This window comes from Epinephelus lanceolatus, chromosome 4, assembly GCF_041903045.1.
Source record: "Epinephelus lanceolatus isolate andai-2023 chromosome 4, ASM4190304v1, whole genome shotgun sequence".
NCBI lineage: Eukaryota > Metazoa > Chordata > Actinopteri > Perciformes > Serranidae > Epinephelus > Epinephelus lanceolatus.
In genome coordinates this window covers 48,484,124-48,504,670 of record NC_135737.1, presented here as the reverse complement: position 1 = coordinate 48,504,670, position 20,547 = coordinate 48,484,124, and the positions used below count along the sequence as shown (strand labels likewise).

Genomic DNA, 20,547 nt, shown 5'->3' with positions numbered 1-20,547 from the left:
TGTAGTAATAATACACTCTGTCCTGCAGTAATAATACACTCTGTACTGTAGTAATAATACACTCTGTCCTGTAGTAATAATACACTCTGTCCTGCAGTAATAATAATACACTCTGTCCTGCAGTAATAATACACTATGTACTGCAGTAATAATACACTCTGTCCTGCAGTAATAATAATACACTCTGTACTGAAGTAATAATACACTCTGTACTGCAGTAATAATACATTCTGTCCTGCAGTGATAATAAATTCTGTACTGCAGTAATGATACACTCTGTCCTGCAGTGATAATACATTCTGTACTGTAGTAATAATACACTCTGTACTGCAGTAATAATACACTCTGTACTGCAGTAATAATACACTCTGTACTATAGTAATAATACACTCTGTCCTATAGTAATAATACACTCTGTACTGCAGTAATAATACACTCTGTAATGCAGTAATAATAATAATACACTCTGTACTGTAGTAATAATACAATCTGTACTGCAGTAATAATACACTCTGTACTGTAGTAATAATACACTCTGTCCTGCAGTAATAATAATACATTCTGTACTGTAGTAATAATACACTCTGTACTGCAGTAATAATACACTCTGTCCTGCAGTAATAATAATACATTCTGTACTGTAGTAATAATACACTCTGTCCTGCAGTAATAATACACTCTGTACTGTAGTAATAATACACTCTGTCCTGTAGTAATAATACACTCTGTCCTGCAGTAGTAATAATACACTCTGTACTGCAGTAATAATACACTCTGTACTGCAGTAATAATACACTCTGTACTGTAGTAATAATAATACACTCTGTACTGCAGTAATAATACACTCTGTACTGTAGTAATAATAATACACTCTGTCCTGCGGTAGTAATAATACACTCTGTACTGTAGTAATAATACACTTTGTCCTGCAGTAATAATACATTCTGTACTGTAGTAATAATACACTCTGTACTGCAGTAATAATACACTCTGTCCTGCAGTAATAATATACTCTGTACTATAGTAATAATACACTCTGTACTGCAGTAATAATACACTCTGTAATGCAGTAATAATAATACATTCTGTACTGTAGTAATAATACACTCTGTACTGCAGTAATAATACACTCTGTGATGGAGTAATGATAATACACTCTGTACTGTAGTAATAATACACTCTGTCCTGCAGTAGTAATAATACACTTTGTACTGCAGTAATAATACACTCTGTCCTGCAGTAGTAATAATACACTCTGTACTGCAGTAATAATACACTCTGTACTGTAGTAATAATAATACACTCTGTACTGCAGTAATAATACACTCTGTACTGTAGTAATAATAATACACTCTGTCCTGCGGTAGTAATAATACACTCTGTACTGCAGTAATAATACACTCTGTCCTGCAGTAATAATAATACACTCTGTCCTGCGGTAGTAATAATACACTCTGTCCTGCAGTAATAATACACTCTGTCCTGCAGTAAAAATAACACACTCTGTACTGTAGTAATAATACATTCTGTACTGTAGTAATAATACACTCTGTACTGTAGTAATAATACACTATGTCCTGCAGTAAAAATAATACACTCTGTACTGTAGTAATAATACATTCTGTACTGTAGTAATAATACACTCTGTCCTGCAGTAATAATAATACACTCTGTCCTGCGGTAGTAATAATACACTCTGTACTGCATTAATAATACACTCTGTCCTGCAGTAAAAATAATACACTCTGTACTGTAGTAATAATACATTCTGTACTGTAGTAATAATACACTCTGTACTGCAGTAATAATACACTCTGTACTGTAGTAATAATACACTCTGTACTGTAGTAATAATACACTCTGTCCTGCAGTAATAATAATACATTCTGTACTGTAGTAATAATACACTCTGTACTGCAGTAATAATACACTCTGTACTGCAGTAATAATACACTCTGTCTTGCAGTAAAAATAATACACTCTGTACTGTACTAATAATACACTCTGTACTACAGTAATAATACACTCTGTAATGCAGTAATAATAATACACTCTGTACTGTAGTAATAATACACTCTGTACTGCAGTAATAATACACTCTGTACTGTAGTAATAATACACTCTGTCCTGCAGTAATAATAATACATTCTGTACTGTAATAATAATACACTCTGTACTGCAGTAATAATACACTCTGTCCTGCAGTAATAATAATACACTCTGTACTGTAGTAATAATACACTCTGTACTGCAGTAATAATACACTCTGTACTGTAGTAATAATACACTCTGTCCTGTAGTAATAATACACTCTGTCCTGCAGTAATAATAATACACTCTGTCCTGCAGTAATAATACACTATGTACTGCAGTAATAATACACTCTGTCCTGCAGTAATAATAATACACTCTGTACTGAAGTAATAATACACTCTGTAATGCAGTAATAATACACTCTGTCCTGCAGTGATAATACATTCTGTACTGCAGTAATGATACACTCTGTCCTGCAGTGATAATACATTCTGTACTGTAGTAATAATACACTCTGTACTGCAGTAATAATACACTCTGTACTGCAGTAATAATACACTCTGTACTATAGTAATAATACACTCTGTCCTGCAGTAATAATACACTCTGTACTATAGTAATAATACACTCTGTACTGCAGTAATAATACACTCTGTAATGCAGTAATAATAATACACTCTGTACTGTAGTAATAATACACTCTGTACTGCAGTAATAATACACTCTGTGCTGCAGTAATGATAATACACTCTGTACTGTAGTAATAATACACTCTGTCCTGCAGTAGTAATAATACACTTTGTACTGCAGTAATAATACACTCTGTCCTGCAGTAGTAATAATACACTCTGTACTGCAGTAATAATACACTCTGTCCTGCAGTAAAAATAATACACTCTGTACTGTAGTAATAATACATTCTGTACTGTAGTAATAATACACTCTGTACTGCAGTAATAATACACTCTGTACTGTAATAATAATACACTCTGTACTGTAGTAATAATACACTCTGTCTTGCAGTAAAAATAATGCACTCTGTACTGTACTAATAATACACTCTGTACTACAGTAATAATACACTTTGTACTGCAGTAATAATACACTCTGTACTGTAGTAATAATACACTCTGTCCTGCAGTAATAATAATACACTCTGTCCTGCAGTAATAATACACTCTGTCCTGCAGTAATAATACACTCTGTACTGCAGTAATAATACACTCTGTCCTGTAGTAATAATACACTCTGTCCTGCAGTAATAATAATACACTCTGTCCCGCAGGAATAATACACTCTGTCCTGCAGTAATAATAATACACTCTGTACTGCAGTAATAATACACTCTGTCCTGCAGTAATAATAATACACTCTGTACTGAAGTAATAATACACTCTGTACTGTAGTAATAATACACTCTGTAATGAAGTACTAATACACTCTGTACTGCAGTAATAATACACTCTGTACTGTAGTAATAATACACTCTGTAATGAAGGACTAATACACTCTGTAATGCAGTAATAATAATACACTCTGTACTGTTGTAATAATAATACACTCTGTACTGCAGTAATAATAATACACTCTGTACTGTAGTAATAATACACTCTGTAATGTAGTAATAATAATACACTCTGTACTGTAGTAATAATACACTCTGTACTGTAGTAATAATAATACACTCTGTCCTGCAGTAATAATACACTCTGTACTGTAGTAATAATACACTCTTTACTGCAGTAATAATACACTCTGTACTGTAGTAATAATACACTGTGTACTGCAGTAATAATACACTCTGTACTGCAGTAGTAATAATACACTCTGTACTGTAGTAATAATACACTCTGTACTGTAGTAATAATACACTATGTACTGTAGTAATAATACACTCTGTACTGTAGTAATAATACACTATGTACTGTAGTAATAATAGACTCTGTCCTGCAGTAATAATACACTTTGTACTGTAGTAATAATACACTCTGTACTGCAGTAATAATACACTCTGTCCTGCAGTAATAATAATACACTCTGTACTGTAGTAATAATACACTCTGTCCTGCAGTAATAATAGTACACTCTGTACTATAGTAATAATACACTCTGTCCTACAGTAATAATACACTCTGTCCTGCAGTAACAATAATACACTCTGTACTGAAGTAATAATACACTCTGTACTGCAGTAATAATACACTCTGTCCTGCAGTAATAATAATACACTCTGTACTGAAGTAATAATACACTCTGTACTGCAGTAATAATACACTCTGTACTGCAGTAATGATAATACACTCTGTCCTGCAGTAATAATACACTCTGTCCTGCAGTAATAATAATACACTCTGTACTGTAGTAATAATACACTCTGTCCTGCAGCAGTAATAATACACTCTGTACTGTAGTAATAATACACTCTGTAATACAGTAATAATAATACACTCTGTACTGTACTAATAATACACTCTGTAATGCAGTAATAATAATACACTCTGTACTGTAGTAATAATACACTCTGTAATGCAGTAATAATAATACACACTGTACTGTAGTAATAATACACTCTGTACTGCAGTAATAATACACTCTGTACTGTAGTAATAATACACTCTGTCCTGCAGTAATAATAATACACTCCGTACTGGAGTAATAATACACTCTGTCGTGCAGTAATAATACACTCTGTCCTGCAGTAATAATAATACACTCTGTACTGAAGTAATAATACACTCTGTACTGCAGTAATAATACATTCTGTCCTGCAGTAATAATAATACATTCTGTACTGTAGTAATAATACACTCTGTACAGCAGTAATAATACACTCTGTCCTGTAGTAATAATACACTCTGTCCTGCAGTAATAATACACTCTGTCCTGCAGTAATAATACACTCTATCCTGCAGTAATAATAATACACTCTGTCCTGCAGTAATAATACACTCTGTACTGCAGTAATAATACACTCTGTCCTGCAGTAATAATAATACACTCTGTACTGTAGTAATAATACACTCTGTCCTGCAGTAATAATAATACACTCTGTACTGTAGTAATAATACACTCTGTCCTGCAGTAATAATAATACACTCTGTACTGTAGTAATAATACACTCTGTAATGAAGTACTAATACACTCTGTCCTGCAGTAATAATACATTCTGTACTGTAGTAATAATAATACACTCTGTACTGTAGTAATAATACACTCTGTAATGAAGTACTAATACACTCTGTACTGCACTAATAATACACTCTGTACTGTAGTAATAATACACTCTGTAATGAAGTACTAATACACTCTGTACTGCAGTAATAATACACTCTGTACTGTAGTAATAATAATACACTCTGTACTGCAGTAATAATACACTCTGTCCTGCAGTAATAATACACTCTGTACTGCAGTAATAATACACTCTGTCCTGCAGTAATAATACACTCTGTAATGAAGTACTAATACACTCTGTACTGCAGTAATAATACACTCTGTACTGTAGTAATAATACACTCTGTAATGAAGTACTAATACACTCTGTACTGCAGTAATAATACACTCTGTACTGTAGTAATAATAATACACTCTGTACTGCAGTAATAATACACTCTGTCCTGCAGTAATAATACACTCTGTACTGCAGTAATAATACACTCTGTCCTGCAGTAATAATACACTCTGTAATGAAGTACTAATACACTCTGTACTCCAGTAATAATACACTCTGTACTGTAGTAATAATACACTCTGTAATGAAGTACTAATACACTCTGTACTGCAGTAATAATACACTCTGTACTACAGTAATAATACACTCTGTACTGTAGTAATAATAATACACTCTGTCCTGCAGTAATAATACACTCTGTACTGTAGTAATAATACACTCTGTACTGAAGTAATAATAATACACTCTGTACTGTAGTAATAATACACTCTGTACTGTAGTAATAATAATACACTCTGTCCTGCAGTAATAATACACTCTGTACTGTAGTAATAATACACTCTGTACTGCAGTAATAATACACTCTGTACTGCAGTAATAATAATAATACACTCTGTACTGTAGTAATAATACACTCTGTACTGCAGTAATAATACACTCTGTACTGTAGTAATAATACACTCTGTACTGTAGTAATAATACACTCTGTACTGCAGTAATAATAATACACTCTGTACTGTAGTAATAATACACTCTGTACTGTAGTAATAATACACTCTGTACTGCAGTAATAATAATACACTCTGTACTGTAGTAATAATACACTCTGTACTGCAGTAATAATAATACACTCTGTACTGTAGTAATAATACACTCTGTACTGTAGTAATAATAATACACTCTGTCCTGCAGTAATAATACACTCTGTACTGTAGTAATAATACACTCTGTACTGCAGTAATAATACACTCTGTACTGCAGTAATAATAATAATACACTCTGTACTGTAGTAATAATACACTCTGTACTGTAGTAATAATACACTCTGTACTGCAGTAATAATACACTCTGTACTGTAGTAATAATAATACACTCTGTAATGCAGTAATAATACACTCTGTACTGAAGTACTAATACACTCTGTACTGCAGTAATAATACACTCTGTCCTGCAGTAATAATACACTCTGTACTGCAGTAATAATACACTCTGTCCTACAGTAATAATACACTCTGTCCTGCAGTAATAATAATACACTCCGTACTGGAGTAATAATACACTCTGTCGTGCAGTAATAATACACTCTGTACTGCAGTAATAATAATACACTCTGTACTGAAGTAATAATACACTCTGTACTGCAGTAATAATACATTCTGTCCTGCAGTAATAATAATACATTCTGTACTGTAGTAATAATACACTCTGTACTGCAGTAATAATACACTCTGTCCTGTAGTAATAATACACTCTGTCCTGCAGTAATAATACACTCTGTCCTGCAGTAATAATACACTCTATCCTGCAGTAATAATAATACACTCTGTCCTGCAGTAATAATACACTCTGTACTGCAGTAATAATACACTCTGTCCTGCAGTAATAATACACTCTGTACTGCAGTAATAATACACTCTGTACTGCAGTAATAATACACTCTGTCCTACAGTAATAATACACTCTGTACTGCAGTAATAATACACTCTGTGCTGAAGTACTAATACACTCTGTCCTGCAGTAATAATACACTCTGTACTGCAGTAATAATACACTCTGTCCTGCAGTAATAATACACTCTGTACTGCAGTAATAATACACTATGTACTGCAGTAATAATACACTCTGTCCTGCAGTGATAATACATTCTGTACTGCAGTAATGATACACTCTGTCCTGCAGTGATAATACATTCTGTACTGTAGTAATAATACACTCTGTACTGCAGTAATAATACACTCTGTACTGCAGTAATAATACACTCTGTACTATAGTAATAATACACTCTGTCCTGCAGTAATAATACACTCTGTACTATAGTAATAATACACTCTGTACTGCAGTAATAATACACTCTGTAATGCAGTAATAATAATACACTCTGTACTGTAGTAATAATACACTCTGTACTGCAGTAATAATACACTCTGTGCTGCAGTAATGATAATACACTCTGTACTGTAGTAATAATACACTCTGTCCTGCAGTAGTAATAATACACTTTGTACTGCAGTAATAATACACTCTGTCCTGCAGTAGTAATAATACACTCTGTACTGCAGTAATAATACACTCCGTCCTGCAGTAAAAATAATACACTCTGTACTGTAGTAATAATACATTCTGTACTGTAGTAATAATACACTCTGTACTGCAGTAATAATACACTCTGTACTGTAGTAATAATACACTCTGTACTGTAGTAATAATACACTCTGTCTTGCAGTAAAAATAATGCACTCTGTACTGTACTAATAATACACTCTGTACTACAGTAATAATACACTTTGTACTGCAGTAATAATACACTCTGTACTGTAGTAATAATACACTCTGTCCTGCAGTAATAATAATACACTCTGTCCTGCAGTAATAATACACTCTGTCCTGCAGTAATAATACACTCTGTACTGCAGTAATAATACACTCTGTCCTGTAGTAATAATACACTCTGTCCTGCAGTAATAATAATACACTCTGTCCCGCAGGAATAATACACTCTGTCCTGCAGTAATAATAATACACTCTGTACTGCAGTAATAATACACTCTGTCCTGCAGTAATAATAATACACTCTGTACTGAAGTAATAATACACTCTGTACTGTAGTAATAATACACTCTGTAATGAAGTACTAATACACTCTGTACTGCAGTAATAATACACTCTGTACTGTAGTAATAATACACTCTGTAATGAAGGACTAATACACTCTGTAATGCAGTAATAATAATACACTCTGTACTGTTGTAATAATAATACACTCTGTACTGCAGTAATAATAATACACTCTGTACTGTAGTAATAATACACTCTGTAATGTAGTAATAATAATACACTCTGTACTGTAGTAATAATACACTCTGTACTGTAGTAATAATAATACACTCTGTCCTGCAGTAATAATACACTCTGTACTGTAGTAATAATACACTCTTTACTGCAGTAATAATACACTCTGTACTGTAGTAATAATACACTGTGTACTGCAGTAATAATACACTCTGTACTGCAGTAGTAATAATACACTCTGTACTGTAGTAATAATACACTCTGTACTGTAGTAATAATACACTATGTACTGTAGTAATAATACACTCTGTACTGTAGTAATAATACACTATGTACTGTAGTAATAATAGACTCTGTCCTGCAGTAATAATACACTTTGTACTGTAGTAATAATACACTCTGTACTGCAGTAATAATACACTCTGTCCTGCAGTAATAATAATACACTCTGTACTGTAGTAATAATACACTCTGTCCTGCAGTAATAATAGTACACTCTGTACTATAGTAATAATACACTCTGTCCTACAGTAATAATACACTCTGTCCTGCAGTAACAATAATACACTCTGTACTGAAGTAATAATACACTCTGTACTGCAGTAATAATACACTCTGTCCTGCAGTAATAATAATACACTCTGTACTGAAGTAATAATACACTCTGTACTGCAGTAATAATACACTCTGTACTGCAGTAATGATAATACACTCTGTCCTGCAGTAATAATACACTCTGTCCTGCAGTAATAATAATACACTCTGTACTGTAGTAATAATACACTCTGTCCTGCAGTAGTAATAATACACTCTGTACTGTAGTAATAATACACTCTGTAATACAGTAATAATAATACACTCTGTACTGTACTAATAATACACTCTGTAATGCAGTAATAATAATACACTCTGTACTGTAGTAATAATACACTCTGTAATGCAGTAATAATAATACACACTGTACTGTAGTAATAATACACTCTGTACTGCAGTAATAATACACTCTGTACTGTAGTAATAATACACTCTGTCCTGCAGTAATAATAATACACTCCGTACTGGAGTAACAATACACTCTGTCGTGCAGTAATAATACACTCTGTCCTGCAGTAATAATAATACACTCTGTACTGAAGTAATAATACACTCTGTACTGCAGTAATAATACATTCTGTCCTGCAGTAATAATAATACATTCTGTACTGCAGTAATAATACACTCTGTACTGCAGTAATAATACACTCTGTCCTGCAGTAATAATAATACACTCTGTCCTGCAGTAATAATACACTCTGTCCTGCAGTAATAATAATACACTCTGTACTGTAGTAATAATACACTCTGTCCTGCAGTAATAATAATACACTCTGTACTGTAGTAATAATACACTCTGTAATGAAGTACTAATACACTCTGTCCTGCAGTAATAATACATTCTGTACTGTAGTAATAATAATACACTCTGTACTGTAGTAATAATACACTCTGTACTGTAGTAATAATAATACACTCTGTCCTGTAGTAATAATAATACACTCTGTCCTGCAGTAATAATAATACACTCTGTACTGCAGTAATAATACACTCTGTACTGTAGTAATAATACACTCTGTCCTGCAGTAATAATACACTCTGTCTTGCAGTAATAATAATACACTCTGTCCTGCAGTAATAATACACTCTGTCTTGCAGTAGTAATAATACACTCTGTCCTGCAGTAATAATACACTCTGTCCTGCAGTAATAATAATACACTCTGTACTGTAGTAATAATACACTCTGTCCTGCAGTAATAATACACTCTGTACTGTAGTAATAATACACTCTGTACTGCAGTAATAATACACTCTGTAATGAAGTACTAATACACTCTGTCCTGCAGTAATAATACACTCTGTACTGCAGTAATAATACACTCTGTTCTGCAGTAATAATACACTCTGTCCTGCAGTAATAATACACTCTGTAATGAAGTACTAATACACTCTGTACTGCAGTAATAATACACTCTGTACTGTAGTAATAATACACTCTGTAATGAAGTACTAATACACTCTGTACTGCAGTAATAATACACTCTGTACTGTAGTAATAATAATACACTCTGTACTGCAGTAATAATACACTCTGTCCTGCAGTAATAATACACTCTGTACTGCAGTAATAATACACTCTGTCCTGCAGTAATAATACACTCTGTAATGAAGTACTAATACACTCTGTACTGCAGTAATAATACACTCTGTACTGTAGTAATAATACACTCTGTAATGAAGTACTAATACACTCTGTACTGCAGTAATAATACACTCTGTACTGTAGTAATAATAATACACTCTGTACTGCAGTAATAATACACTCTGTCCTGCAGTAATAATACACTCTGTACTGCAGTAATAATACACTCTGTCCTGCAGTAATAATACACTCTGTAATGAAGTACTAATACACTCTGTACTGCAGTAATAATACACTCTGTACTGTAGTAATAATACACTCTGTAATGAAGTACTAATACACTCTGTACTGCAGTAATAATACACTCTGTACTGTAGTAATAATACACTCTGTACTGTAGTAATAATAATACACTCTGTCCTGCAGTAATAATACACTCTGTACTGTAGTAATAATACACTCTGTACTGAAGTAATAATAATACACTCTGTACTGTAGTAATAATACACTCTGTACTGTAGTAATAATAATACACTCTGTCCTGCAGTAATAATACACTCTGTACTGTAGTAATAATACACTCTGTACTGCAGTAATAATACACTCTGTACTGCAGTAATAATAATAATACACTCTGTACTGTAGTAATAATACACTCTGTACTGCAGTAATAATACACTCTGTACTGTAGTAATAATACACTCTGTACTGTAGTAATAATACACTCTGTACTGCAGTAATAATAATACACTCTGTACTGTAGTAATAATACACTCTGTACTGCAGTAATAATAATACACTCTGTACTGTAGTAATAATACACTCTGTACTGCAGTAATAATAATACACTCTGTACTGTAGTAATAATACACTCTGTACTGTAGTAATAATACACTCTGTACTGTAGTAATAATAATACACTCTGTCCTGCAGTAATAATACACTCTGTACTGTAGTAATAATACACTCTGTACTGCAGTAATAATACACTCTGTACTGCAGTAATAATAATAATACACTCTGTACTGTAGTAATAATACACTCTGTACTGTAGTAATAATACACTCTGTACTGCAGTAATAATACACTCTGTACTGTAGTAATAATAATACACTCTGTAATGCAGTAATAATACACTCTGTACTGAAGTACTAATACACTCTGTACTGCAGTAATAATACACTCTGTCCTACAGTAATAATACACTCTGTCCTGCAGTAATAATAATACACTCCGTACTGGAGTAATAATACACTCTGTCGTGCAGTAATAATACACTCTGTCCTGCAGTAATAATAATACACTCTGTACTGAAGTAATAATACACTCTGTACTGCAGTAATAATACATTCTGTCCTGCAGTAATAATAATACATTCTGTACTGTAGTAATAATACACTCTGTACTGCAGTAATAATACACTCTGTCCTGTAGTAATAATACACTCTGTCCTGCAGTAATAATACACTCTGTCCTGCAGTAATAATACACTCTATCCTGCAGTAATAATAATACACTCTGTCCTGCAGTAATAATACACTCTGTACTGCAGTAATAATACACTCTGTCCTGCAGTAATAATACACTCTGTACTGCAGTAATAATACACTCTGTACTGCAGTAATAATACACTCTGTCCTACAGTAATAATACACTCTGTACTGCAGTAATAATACACTCTGTGCTGAAGTACTAATACACTCTGTCCTGCAGTAATAATACACTCTGTACTGCAGTAATAATACACTCTGTCCTGCAGTAATAATACACTCTGTACTGCAGTAATAATACACTATGTACTGCAGTAATAATACACTCTGTACTGCAGTAATAATACACTCTGTACTGCAGTAATAATACACTCTGTCCTACAGTAATAATACACTCTGTACTGCAGTAATAATACACTCTGTGCTGAAGTACTAATACACTCTGTCCTGCAGTAATAATACACTCTGTGCTGAAGTACTAATACACTCTGTCCTGCAGTAATAATACACTCTGTACTGCAGTAATAATACACTCTGTCCTGCAGTAATAATACACTCTGTACTGCAGTAATAATACACTATGTACTGTAGTAATAATACACTCTGTACTGCAGTAATAATACACTCTGTACTGTAGTAATAGTAATAATACACACTGTGCCGTGATAGGATAGGATGGAGGAAAGGATGGAGGAAAGGATGTGTGTCGGTGAATACATTGTTTTACTCCCTCAGCTGTGACTGTCAGGTAAAGTCAGTACAGCCTGGTAGACAAACAGCAGCTCAGTCAGATTAGTAACAATGAACTGTAGTGACCTCTGTGACAGTCAATGTTCTGCTGACGGCAGGTCACCTGACCATCATCACCATCATCATCATGTGGAGGAGGAGGAAGAGCAGCAGGTGTGTATCCCCCCCCCACCCCCCAGTGAAACTCGGGCATGAACAAGAACAAAGAGTTAAAGTTCTCTTCTCTCTGATTACACCTGAACACAACAGCCAAGGACTGAAAGCACACATAGGGATTACTGAGCATTGTCCTCTACACACTGTAATACACACTGTAGTACACACTGTAATACACACTGTACTGACAGCGCAGGTACTTCATGTACTTGAAAGTACTGACAGGAGGAGCCTGTGGGAAACCTTCATAACTGGTTAGTAAAAACTAATACTGAGGAGGTTGAGACGAGACATCAGCTGCAGTTAACATGTTCCTGTGTAACGTCGGGTTTATACTTTAGTTTCTCTGACTGAGGGTGCACTGAATCTTTTTTTTCTTTTGTTTATACCTCAGATTAATTTGGTCTTCACTACAGCCCTGATGTGTTTCATATAACGAGAGAACTGAGACACTGTTGAGACAAAACAATCAAACAGTTACAGAATAAAGTTCACAGAAAGTTCTATATATTATTATTTATCTACTGAAACCTGAACAGAGCAGAGATCAGATTTATTTTCACTTCAGTTTGAAATCACTAGTTAATAAAGGTGTGTATGTATGTATATACGTGTACATATATATATATATATATATATATATATATATATCTGTATATATACATATATATACAGTCAGATGGACAGACTGCGGCTCTTCAGGCAGATTAACTGGTTCTTTTGTTCCATAATCACAGTCGAGCTCAAACATCATCACGTTTCCTGTTTTCAGTCTCAACACTTTGTGTTTTCACTCTTTTAAAAAAACTGAAACATGATATGAGATTTTTTGTCCAGACTCACTGAGCGTTAAAAATATATTTACATTTATTTGATCTTGTTTAATGTATTTGTTTATCTATTTTTTATTATTATTTTTTTAATAACTTGTTTGTTGTTGTTCGTAGCAAAGATTTAAACTTAAATGTTTGAATAAAGTTTGTGATCTGAACAAAGAAACTAAGCCACTGATGGATCTGGATACAGTCTGTGTAGTGTAATACATAAAATTAGTATGATTCTTAATACGTCAACATTTATCTTCTAAACTCTAAAACGATATCAGAAGGTATCAAGATGGTTTTATTGTGTTATGTTTATAATCCCACAGATTATATAATTAGTGTATTAATATCACTGTAGATATTAATGAGTCGTTCAGACGTCAGTCGGCTCCTCGTTCGTCTTTGTTTCTGTCATCTGTATTTTATTTCCTCTCTGAGCAGCAGAGCGGCGTCTAATCTGACCTGCAGCTATTTACAGCAGGAGACCCTGCAGAGATTAACAGATTACAGCCCCATAATCCAACACACACACACACACACACACACACACACACACACAGCGTCCCATATCAGGCTCTGATAATAATAAACTGTTGCTTATGGTTAAACTGAAGGTCTGCAGGGAAGTCCCCAAACACAAATAGAACAGAAGTACAGTCAGTACACTGAGGAGGTGTTTACCTCTAAGGTGACATCACAGGAAGTGACAGCGCCGAAACAACTTCTGTATGACAGGAACAGACAGCTGGACGGGTGACGTTTTCACGACATGTTATGCGTATGACCCAGTGCGGGAGATTTAAAAAGCAGCTGTTCGCTGTTAGCAGCTAACTCAAAGACAAAGAACAGCAAGCTATCAGCAGCTAACTCAGAGAACAGCAGCTGTTAGCAATTAGCAGCTAACTCAAAGAAGAACAGCAGCTGTTAGCAGCTAACTCAGAAAAGAAGAACAGCAGCTGTTAGCAGTTAGCAGCTAACACAAATAAGAACAGCAGCAGTTAGCAGCTAACTCAGAGAAGAACAGCAGCTGTCAGCAGTTAGCAGCTAACTCAAAGAAAAAGAACAGCAGCGGTGAGCAGTTCGCAGCTAACTCAAAGAAGAAGAACAGCAGCTGTTACCAGTTAGCGGCTAACTTAAAGAAAAACAGCAGCTGTTGGCAGCTAACTCAAAGAAGAACAGCAGCTGTTAGCAGGTAGCGGCTAACTCAAAGAAAAACAGCAGCTCTTAGCAATTAGCAGCTAACTCAAAGAAGAAGAACAGCAGCTGCGAGATCAGCCGCCATATAACAGGGACGCTAAATGATGTTATTGACATGTGATGTCATTGTTATTTTTTATAAAAAGCTGCTGACACGTATGTTATATGTCACACTAGAGGCTGACGTTGTTGTGTTACATGTCACGCCTGTCACACCAATCTGAAGCACCTCTCTGTGTGAAAAGGAGTTGAATGACATCATCATCATTATCGTCAGGTGCTGCTCAGGTGTATCACCGTACCTTTCTTCCTCCACCAGGGTCCGTCTCTGACAGAATACGAGACGTCCTTGAACTCGATGTTGACCGCCGGTCTCCGTGGTAATGAGGAGAACCTCTGGGCCTCCGTCAGGTTGTTGTCCACCTTCTTTAGGTGTCCCTGCAGCAGCGGCGTCTGCTGGCCGCCCGCCGGCCGCTTGTTGACCACCTCGTCCAAACAAACGCACACCGTCCGGGGGTCCAACATGAGGTCCGGGGGCCCGTTGGTGTTCTGAGTGACAGAATCAGAGAGACATGTCATCATTTCAACTCATCCCAAACAGCACATTTAATCTGAGAGTTCTCACCCTGTGATATCACGTCATAATTATAACTTGATCTTAACCTGTTTATCCACTCTAACAAACTCTGTACGCACAACAATATTCCAGGACTTTTCTAAAACTTCCAGGCCTGGAAAATGTGATTGCACCATTACATGACAGCGAGAATCCTGAAAGGTGATGTGATCGACTCATCACTTGTTTCTCTGGCGCCACCATGTGGTTTAACACAGTTTTGCACCACACATAACGTAACGCAGTGACGTCATTATGCACGTACAACGTGATGACACAGACAAGAGAAGCCTGGGATTATGAATAAATGTTTGAGCTGATTTTTAATATTTTTAGGTCTATTTAAACAGGAATGAGCAAACAACGACCTCCCTCAATCACCAGCTGCTGAAGATCTGCTCACTGCATCGTGAGCACAACTGTCCACATGTTCTACACGTGTTATTTGAGGATTCCACTGAGGGGCATCAGAGAACTCAGATGATGCAACACGTCTGGATTTTGATGCCTTTGGAGTGAGACCGGGTTTGGGAAGCTAACTTCAGGGTCGGACTACACCTCTGCACCACCATGTGTAAGAAATGTCTGAAGTCACATGAGCTGATATTAACGTCTTGTTAATGGTGAATTGGTGAAGCCTCTCTCTAAAGCCCAGTTCAGACCGAAGATCGGCGATGACACAAAACTGTTTTAGAACGTTGCAGGGAAAAGTGTCAGCCGGTCTGAGCTGGACTCAAGCCGGCTGATGGTGTCACCTGACACTCAGCAGGTCAAATGGTCGGTGGCTGGTTTTAAAGCACGTCACCTGTTTCAACAGCCAATCACCTTGTAGTGAAGTCCGCTGGTCAAGTCAACTGATCGCAGACGGCGTGTTGGCTTGCTGCAGCAGGTGCTCCGTCCCCACAGAGCCCTCTGTTTCTGTCCTCACGGTGTGCCGGTGTCAGGCAGTGGGTCGCTGCTGCTGCTGGCTGTATGTGCTTATGCCCCGCCCACACACACATTCTCATTGACTGATGAATTGGCGCTGGTTATTTATATTATTGTGGCGTATTGATTATTAATACAGTCCATCTGATGCTGGTTTTGTTTCATCACTGTAGCCAGTATCTCACTATCACTATCCGCATTCAGATTTTAAGAAGCTACAAATTATATTCAGCCACAAAATAAGTCTGAAAAGCTGCAAATCAGAACGAAGTACAGAGAGTTGTTGACTAGAGATGATACGCCGTCTCATGGAGGTCACTTCCTGTCAACGTTACAGATCAGAAGCACAGAGAGTCGTTGACTAGAGATGATACGCCGTCTCATGGCGGTCACTTCCTGTCGACGTTACAGATCAGAAGCACAGAGAGTCGTTGACTAGAGATGATACGCTGTCTCATGGCGGTCACTTCCTGTCGACGTTACAGATCAGAAGTACAGAGAGTCGTTGACTAGAGACGATACGCCGCCTCATGGTGGTCACTTCCTGTCAACATTAAAGAACGGAGCGTTGAGAGAAGTCGCCTGTTTCAACTCGTCTCGTTGTGAATGTTTGGTCTGAACTGGACGTTACTGAAGACAGTGTGTCCTCTGAGCAGCAGCAGGTGTCCAGATGTCTCAGGTGTGTTACTGCTGATTGTGTCAACAAATACAATAAATCATATTAACCACACTTTAAATCAGCTCTACAGGCCATCATGGAAAATTCTGGTTGTTCAGTGGTTGTGATTTCCAGTAATTAGACGACAATAGAAATATTTGACACATTTTTATTCCTGTTATATTCATAACTCTTGACCTCTGCAGTTCTTGTTTTTTATTTTCTGTCACTGTTTTGTTGTGACTGAGACGAGAGGACAAACAGGAAGCAGTTTTGTGAGGCATCAGTCGATCAGCTGCTCCTCTCTGTTGTTGTGTTTGTGAGTCGCCTGTAAACATCATCCTGCCTCCATGTAGGGCACTAATCTGCCTCCATACAGGAGCTGCAGGAGGTCACTGTCGGTCACTGTCGGTCACTGTTGGTCACGCTGCAGCACGACTCAGCTGCACCACACATCCTGTTTATACAGGCGACATCTGTACGTGTCATTCATTATTTGGAGGCTTCAGAACTTACAAACATGAGTCGATTTAAATTGATGGTGTGAACTTCCTGTGTGTCTTTAACACTTGTTATAATAATGTCATAATGTTGGTTAATTTAATTTAAACCAGCTTCATGTTGTTTTTAACTGCCGTACGAAATGTCTGCGACAGACACAACTTTAAGTTCATCGTATTAAAAGAAGACTCGTTAGAAACATCTGTTGATCATACTTCAGATTTTAAGTTGAACTTGTTTTCTAAAGTTCAGCTGACATCACCAACAGGAAGTGTCGCACTGCAGCGCGTCAACAGGAAGTATGTCTACTTTTACTACAGTAAAACATCGCAGCACTTCCTCCACCTGCTCTGGCTACAGATCTGATGATGTCACCATCTACTTAAACCTGATTTCCTGTCCGAAGAGCCAGTCTCCAGAGCTGTGGCTTGACAGGAAATTACTTCCTGTCACTGTCTTTAAAATGATGTAAACGATGTCGAAGTTCTTCATCCGTCTTTCAACACAGAGAGACAACAAGAGGCGAGAAGAGTCGAGCTGCTACAGGAGCTGAGATGTATGGGTGGAGTCAGTGTGCGCCCTGCCACCCGCAGTGTGGGGACGTACATAAAAATAATAATAATAATAATAGCTGTTTCATCTTAAATGTCCAGTGTGTCTCCAGTGTGTCTCTAGTGTGTCTCTAGTGTGTCTCCAGTGTGTCTCTAGTGTGTCTCCAGTGTGTCTCCACTATGTCTCTAGTATGTCTCCAGTGTGTCTCCAGTATGTCTTCAGTGTGTCTCCAGTATGTCTCTAGTATGTCTCCAGTGTGTCTCTAGTATGTCTCCAGTATGTCTCCAGTGTGTCTCCAGTGTGTCTCCAGTGTGTCTCTAGTGTGTCTCCAGTGTGTCTCCAGTATGTCTCCAGTGTGTCTCCAGTATGTCTCCAGTGTGTCTCCAGTGTGTCTCCAGTATGTCTCTAGTGTGTCTCCAGTGTGTCTCTAGTGTGTCTCTAGTATGTCTCCAGTGTGTCTCCAGTGTGTCTTCAGTATGTCTCCAGTATGTCTCTAGTGTGTCTTCAGTGTGTCTTCAGTGTGTCTCCAGTATGTCTCCAGTGTGTCTTCGGTATGTCTCCAGTGTGTCTCTAGTGTGTCTCCAGTGTGTCTCCAGTGTGTCTTCAGTGTGTCTCCAGTGTGTCTCCAGTGTGTCTCCAGTATGTCTCCAGTGTGTCTTCAGTGTGTCTCCTGTATGTCTCCAGTGTGTCTTCAGTGTGTCTCCTGTATGTCTCCAGTGTGTCTCCTGTATGTCCCCAGTGTGTCTTCAATGTGTCTTCAGTTTGTCTCCAGTGTGTCTCCAGTGCGTCTCCAGTGTGTCTCCAGTGTCTCCAGTATGTCTTCAGTGTGTCTGCAGTGTGTCTCCAGTGTCTCCAGTATGTCTCCAGTGTGTCTCCAGTGCGTCTCCAGTGTGTCTCCAGTGTCTCCAGTATGTATCCAGTGTGTCTCTAGTATGTCTCCAGTGTGTCTTCAGTATGTCTCGTGTGTCTCCAGTATGTGTCCAGTAAATCTTGAAGAAATTGTCTCCACTGTAACTCCACTATGTCCCTAGTATGTCTCCAGTATGTCTCTATGAAATGTCCAGTATGTCTCCACAATAATTCCAGTGTGTCCCCAGTATGTGTCCTGTGTGTCTCTACTTTGTCCCTAGTATGTCTCCAGTTTATGTCTCAAAAAAAAAGAAGTCCAGTAAGTTTCTGATGTATTTTTAAGAAATGTCCAGTAAATGTCCTCAGTATATTTCAACTGTGTCCCCAGAGTCCAGTGTCAGCAGTGTGTCCCCACTTGGACAGAGACAGAATGTGTGTGTTTTCTAAAGCTGGTGTTGGAGGTTGATTATTTGGACGTGGTTTAATCATATATATTTATATACGTGTGTCTGATTTTAGTTTTCAGTTTATTTCCACCTCGTCTGGTTTAATTGCATTAGTTGTATTTAGATCTGTGTGTCCCTCTGAGAGCTTAACGCTGTCCCACATGTCCCCGGCAGATTGATGTGATGGACAGAGTGTCTCGTGCGTACTCACCATGATGATGGAGTTGGTGACGGTGGGGTTATGGACGGACCAGGCGGCCATCAGACAGGCCATGGCCGAGACACAGCAACACACTCTGCTCCCCTCACACTCATCTGATCAGTGCTTACTGAGCCACAGCTGACCTGCCTACTTATCCCGCCCATCGCTGCACTGGCCCCACCCACCTGCTCCTGCTCTCTGATTGGTCAGAGTCTCAGCCTGGAAAACTGTTTGGTCTTTTTCAGCTTGATGCTGGTTGTGGACTTGGTTTTTACATTTTCACAGGTTTTTCTGCTCCTAAAGCAACAATATAAAATAAAATGTGTGTCCGAATTCATAGATAAAGCATTTAGAATAAATAATAATAATAATAAATAAAATGATAAAGCTGAGATCCTCCTTCCAGTTACGTTGTTTTAAATGCCATAGATACATAAATGAACACAGGATGATAACGTTAATTTTTAAACCACAGTATATATTTTTTAAATCTTTGCGGTGTTCCACAGGGAAGGTAACTGGGTCCAATTTTAATTTAAATCTTTGTGAAGTATTTGCTATCAGATGTTAAAAATGTTTGCTAACAACTCAACTTTGTTCTGCGCTTCACCAACACTCACTCATGGAATATAACAAAGTACATTTACTCAAGTACTGTGCTTACGTACAATTTCATTTACAATTAAGTACAATTTTGATGACTTAAA

At 36.8% G+C, this 20,547-nt stretch overlaps 1 protein-coding gene across 1 annotated transcript in view; it reads right to left on the bottom strand.

The window, feature by feature from the left end:
• The window catches only part of abcg1 (ATP-binding cassette, sub-family G (WHITE), member 1), a 42,143-nt gene extending 22,063 nt beyond the window's left edge, over positions 1–20,080 (bottom strand). The window contains exons 1-2 of the mRNA XM_033630576.2: positions 19,850–20,080; positions 15,392–15,638 (exon numbers count right to left, since the gene is read on the bottom strand). Coding sequence (XP_033486467.1) covers positions 15,392–15,638; positions 19,850–19,912 — 310 coding nt within the window. The 5' untranslated portion in view covers positions 19,913–20,080. The remainder of the gene's footprint in view (positions 1–15,391; positions 15,639–19,849) is intronic.
• Positions 20,081–20,547: the final 467 nt, after the last annotated feature.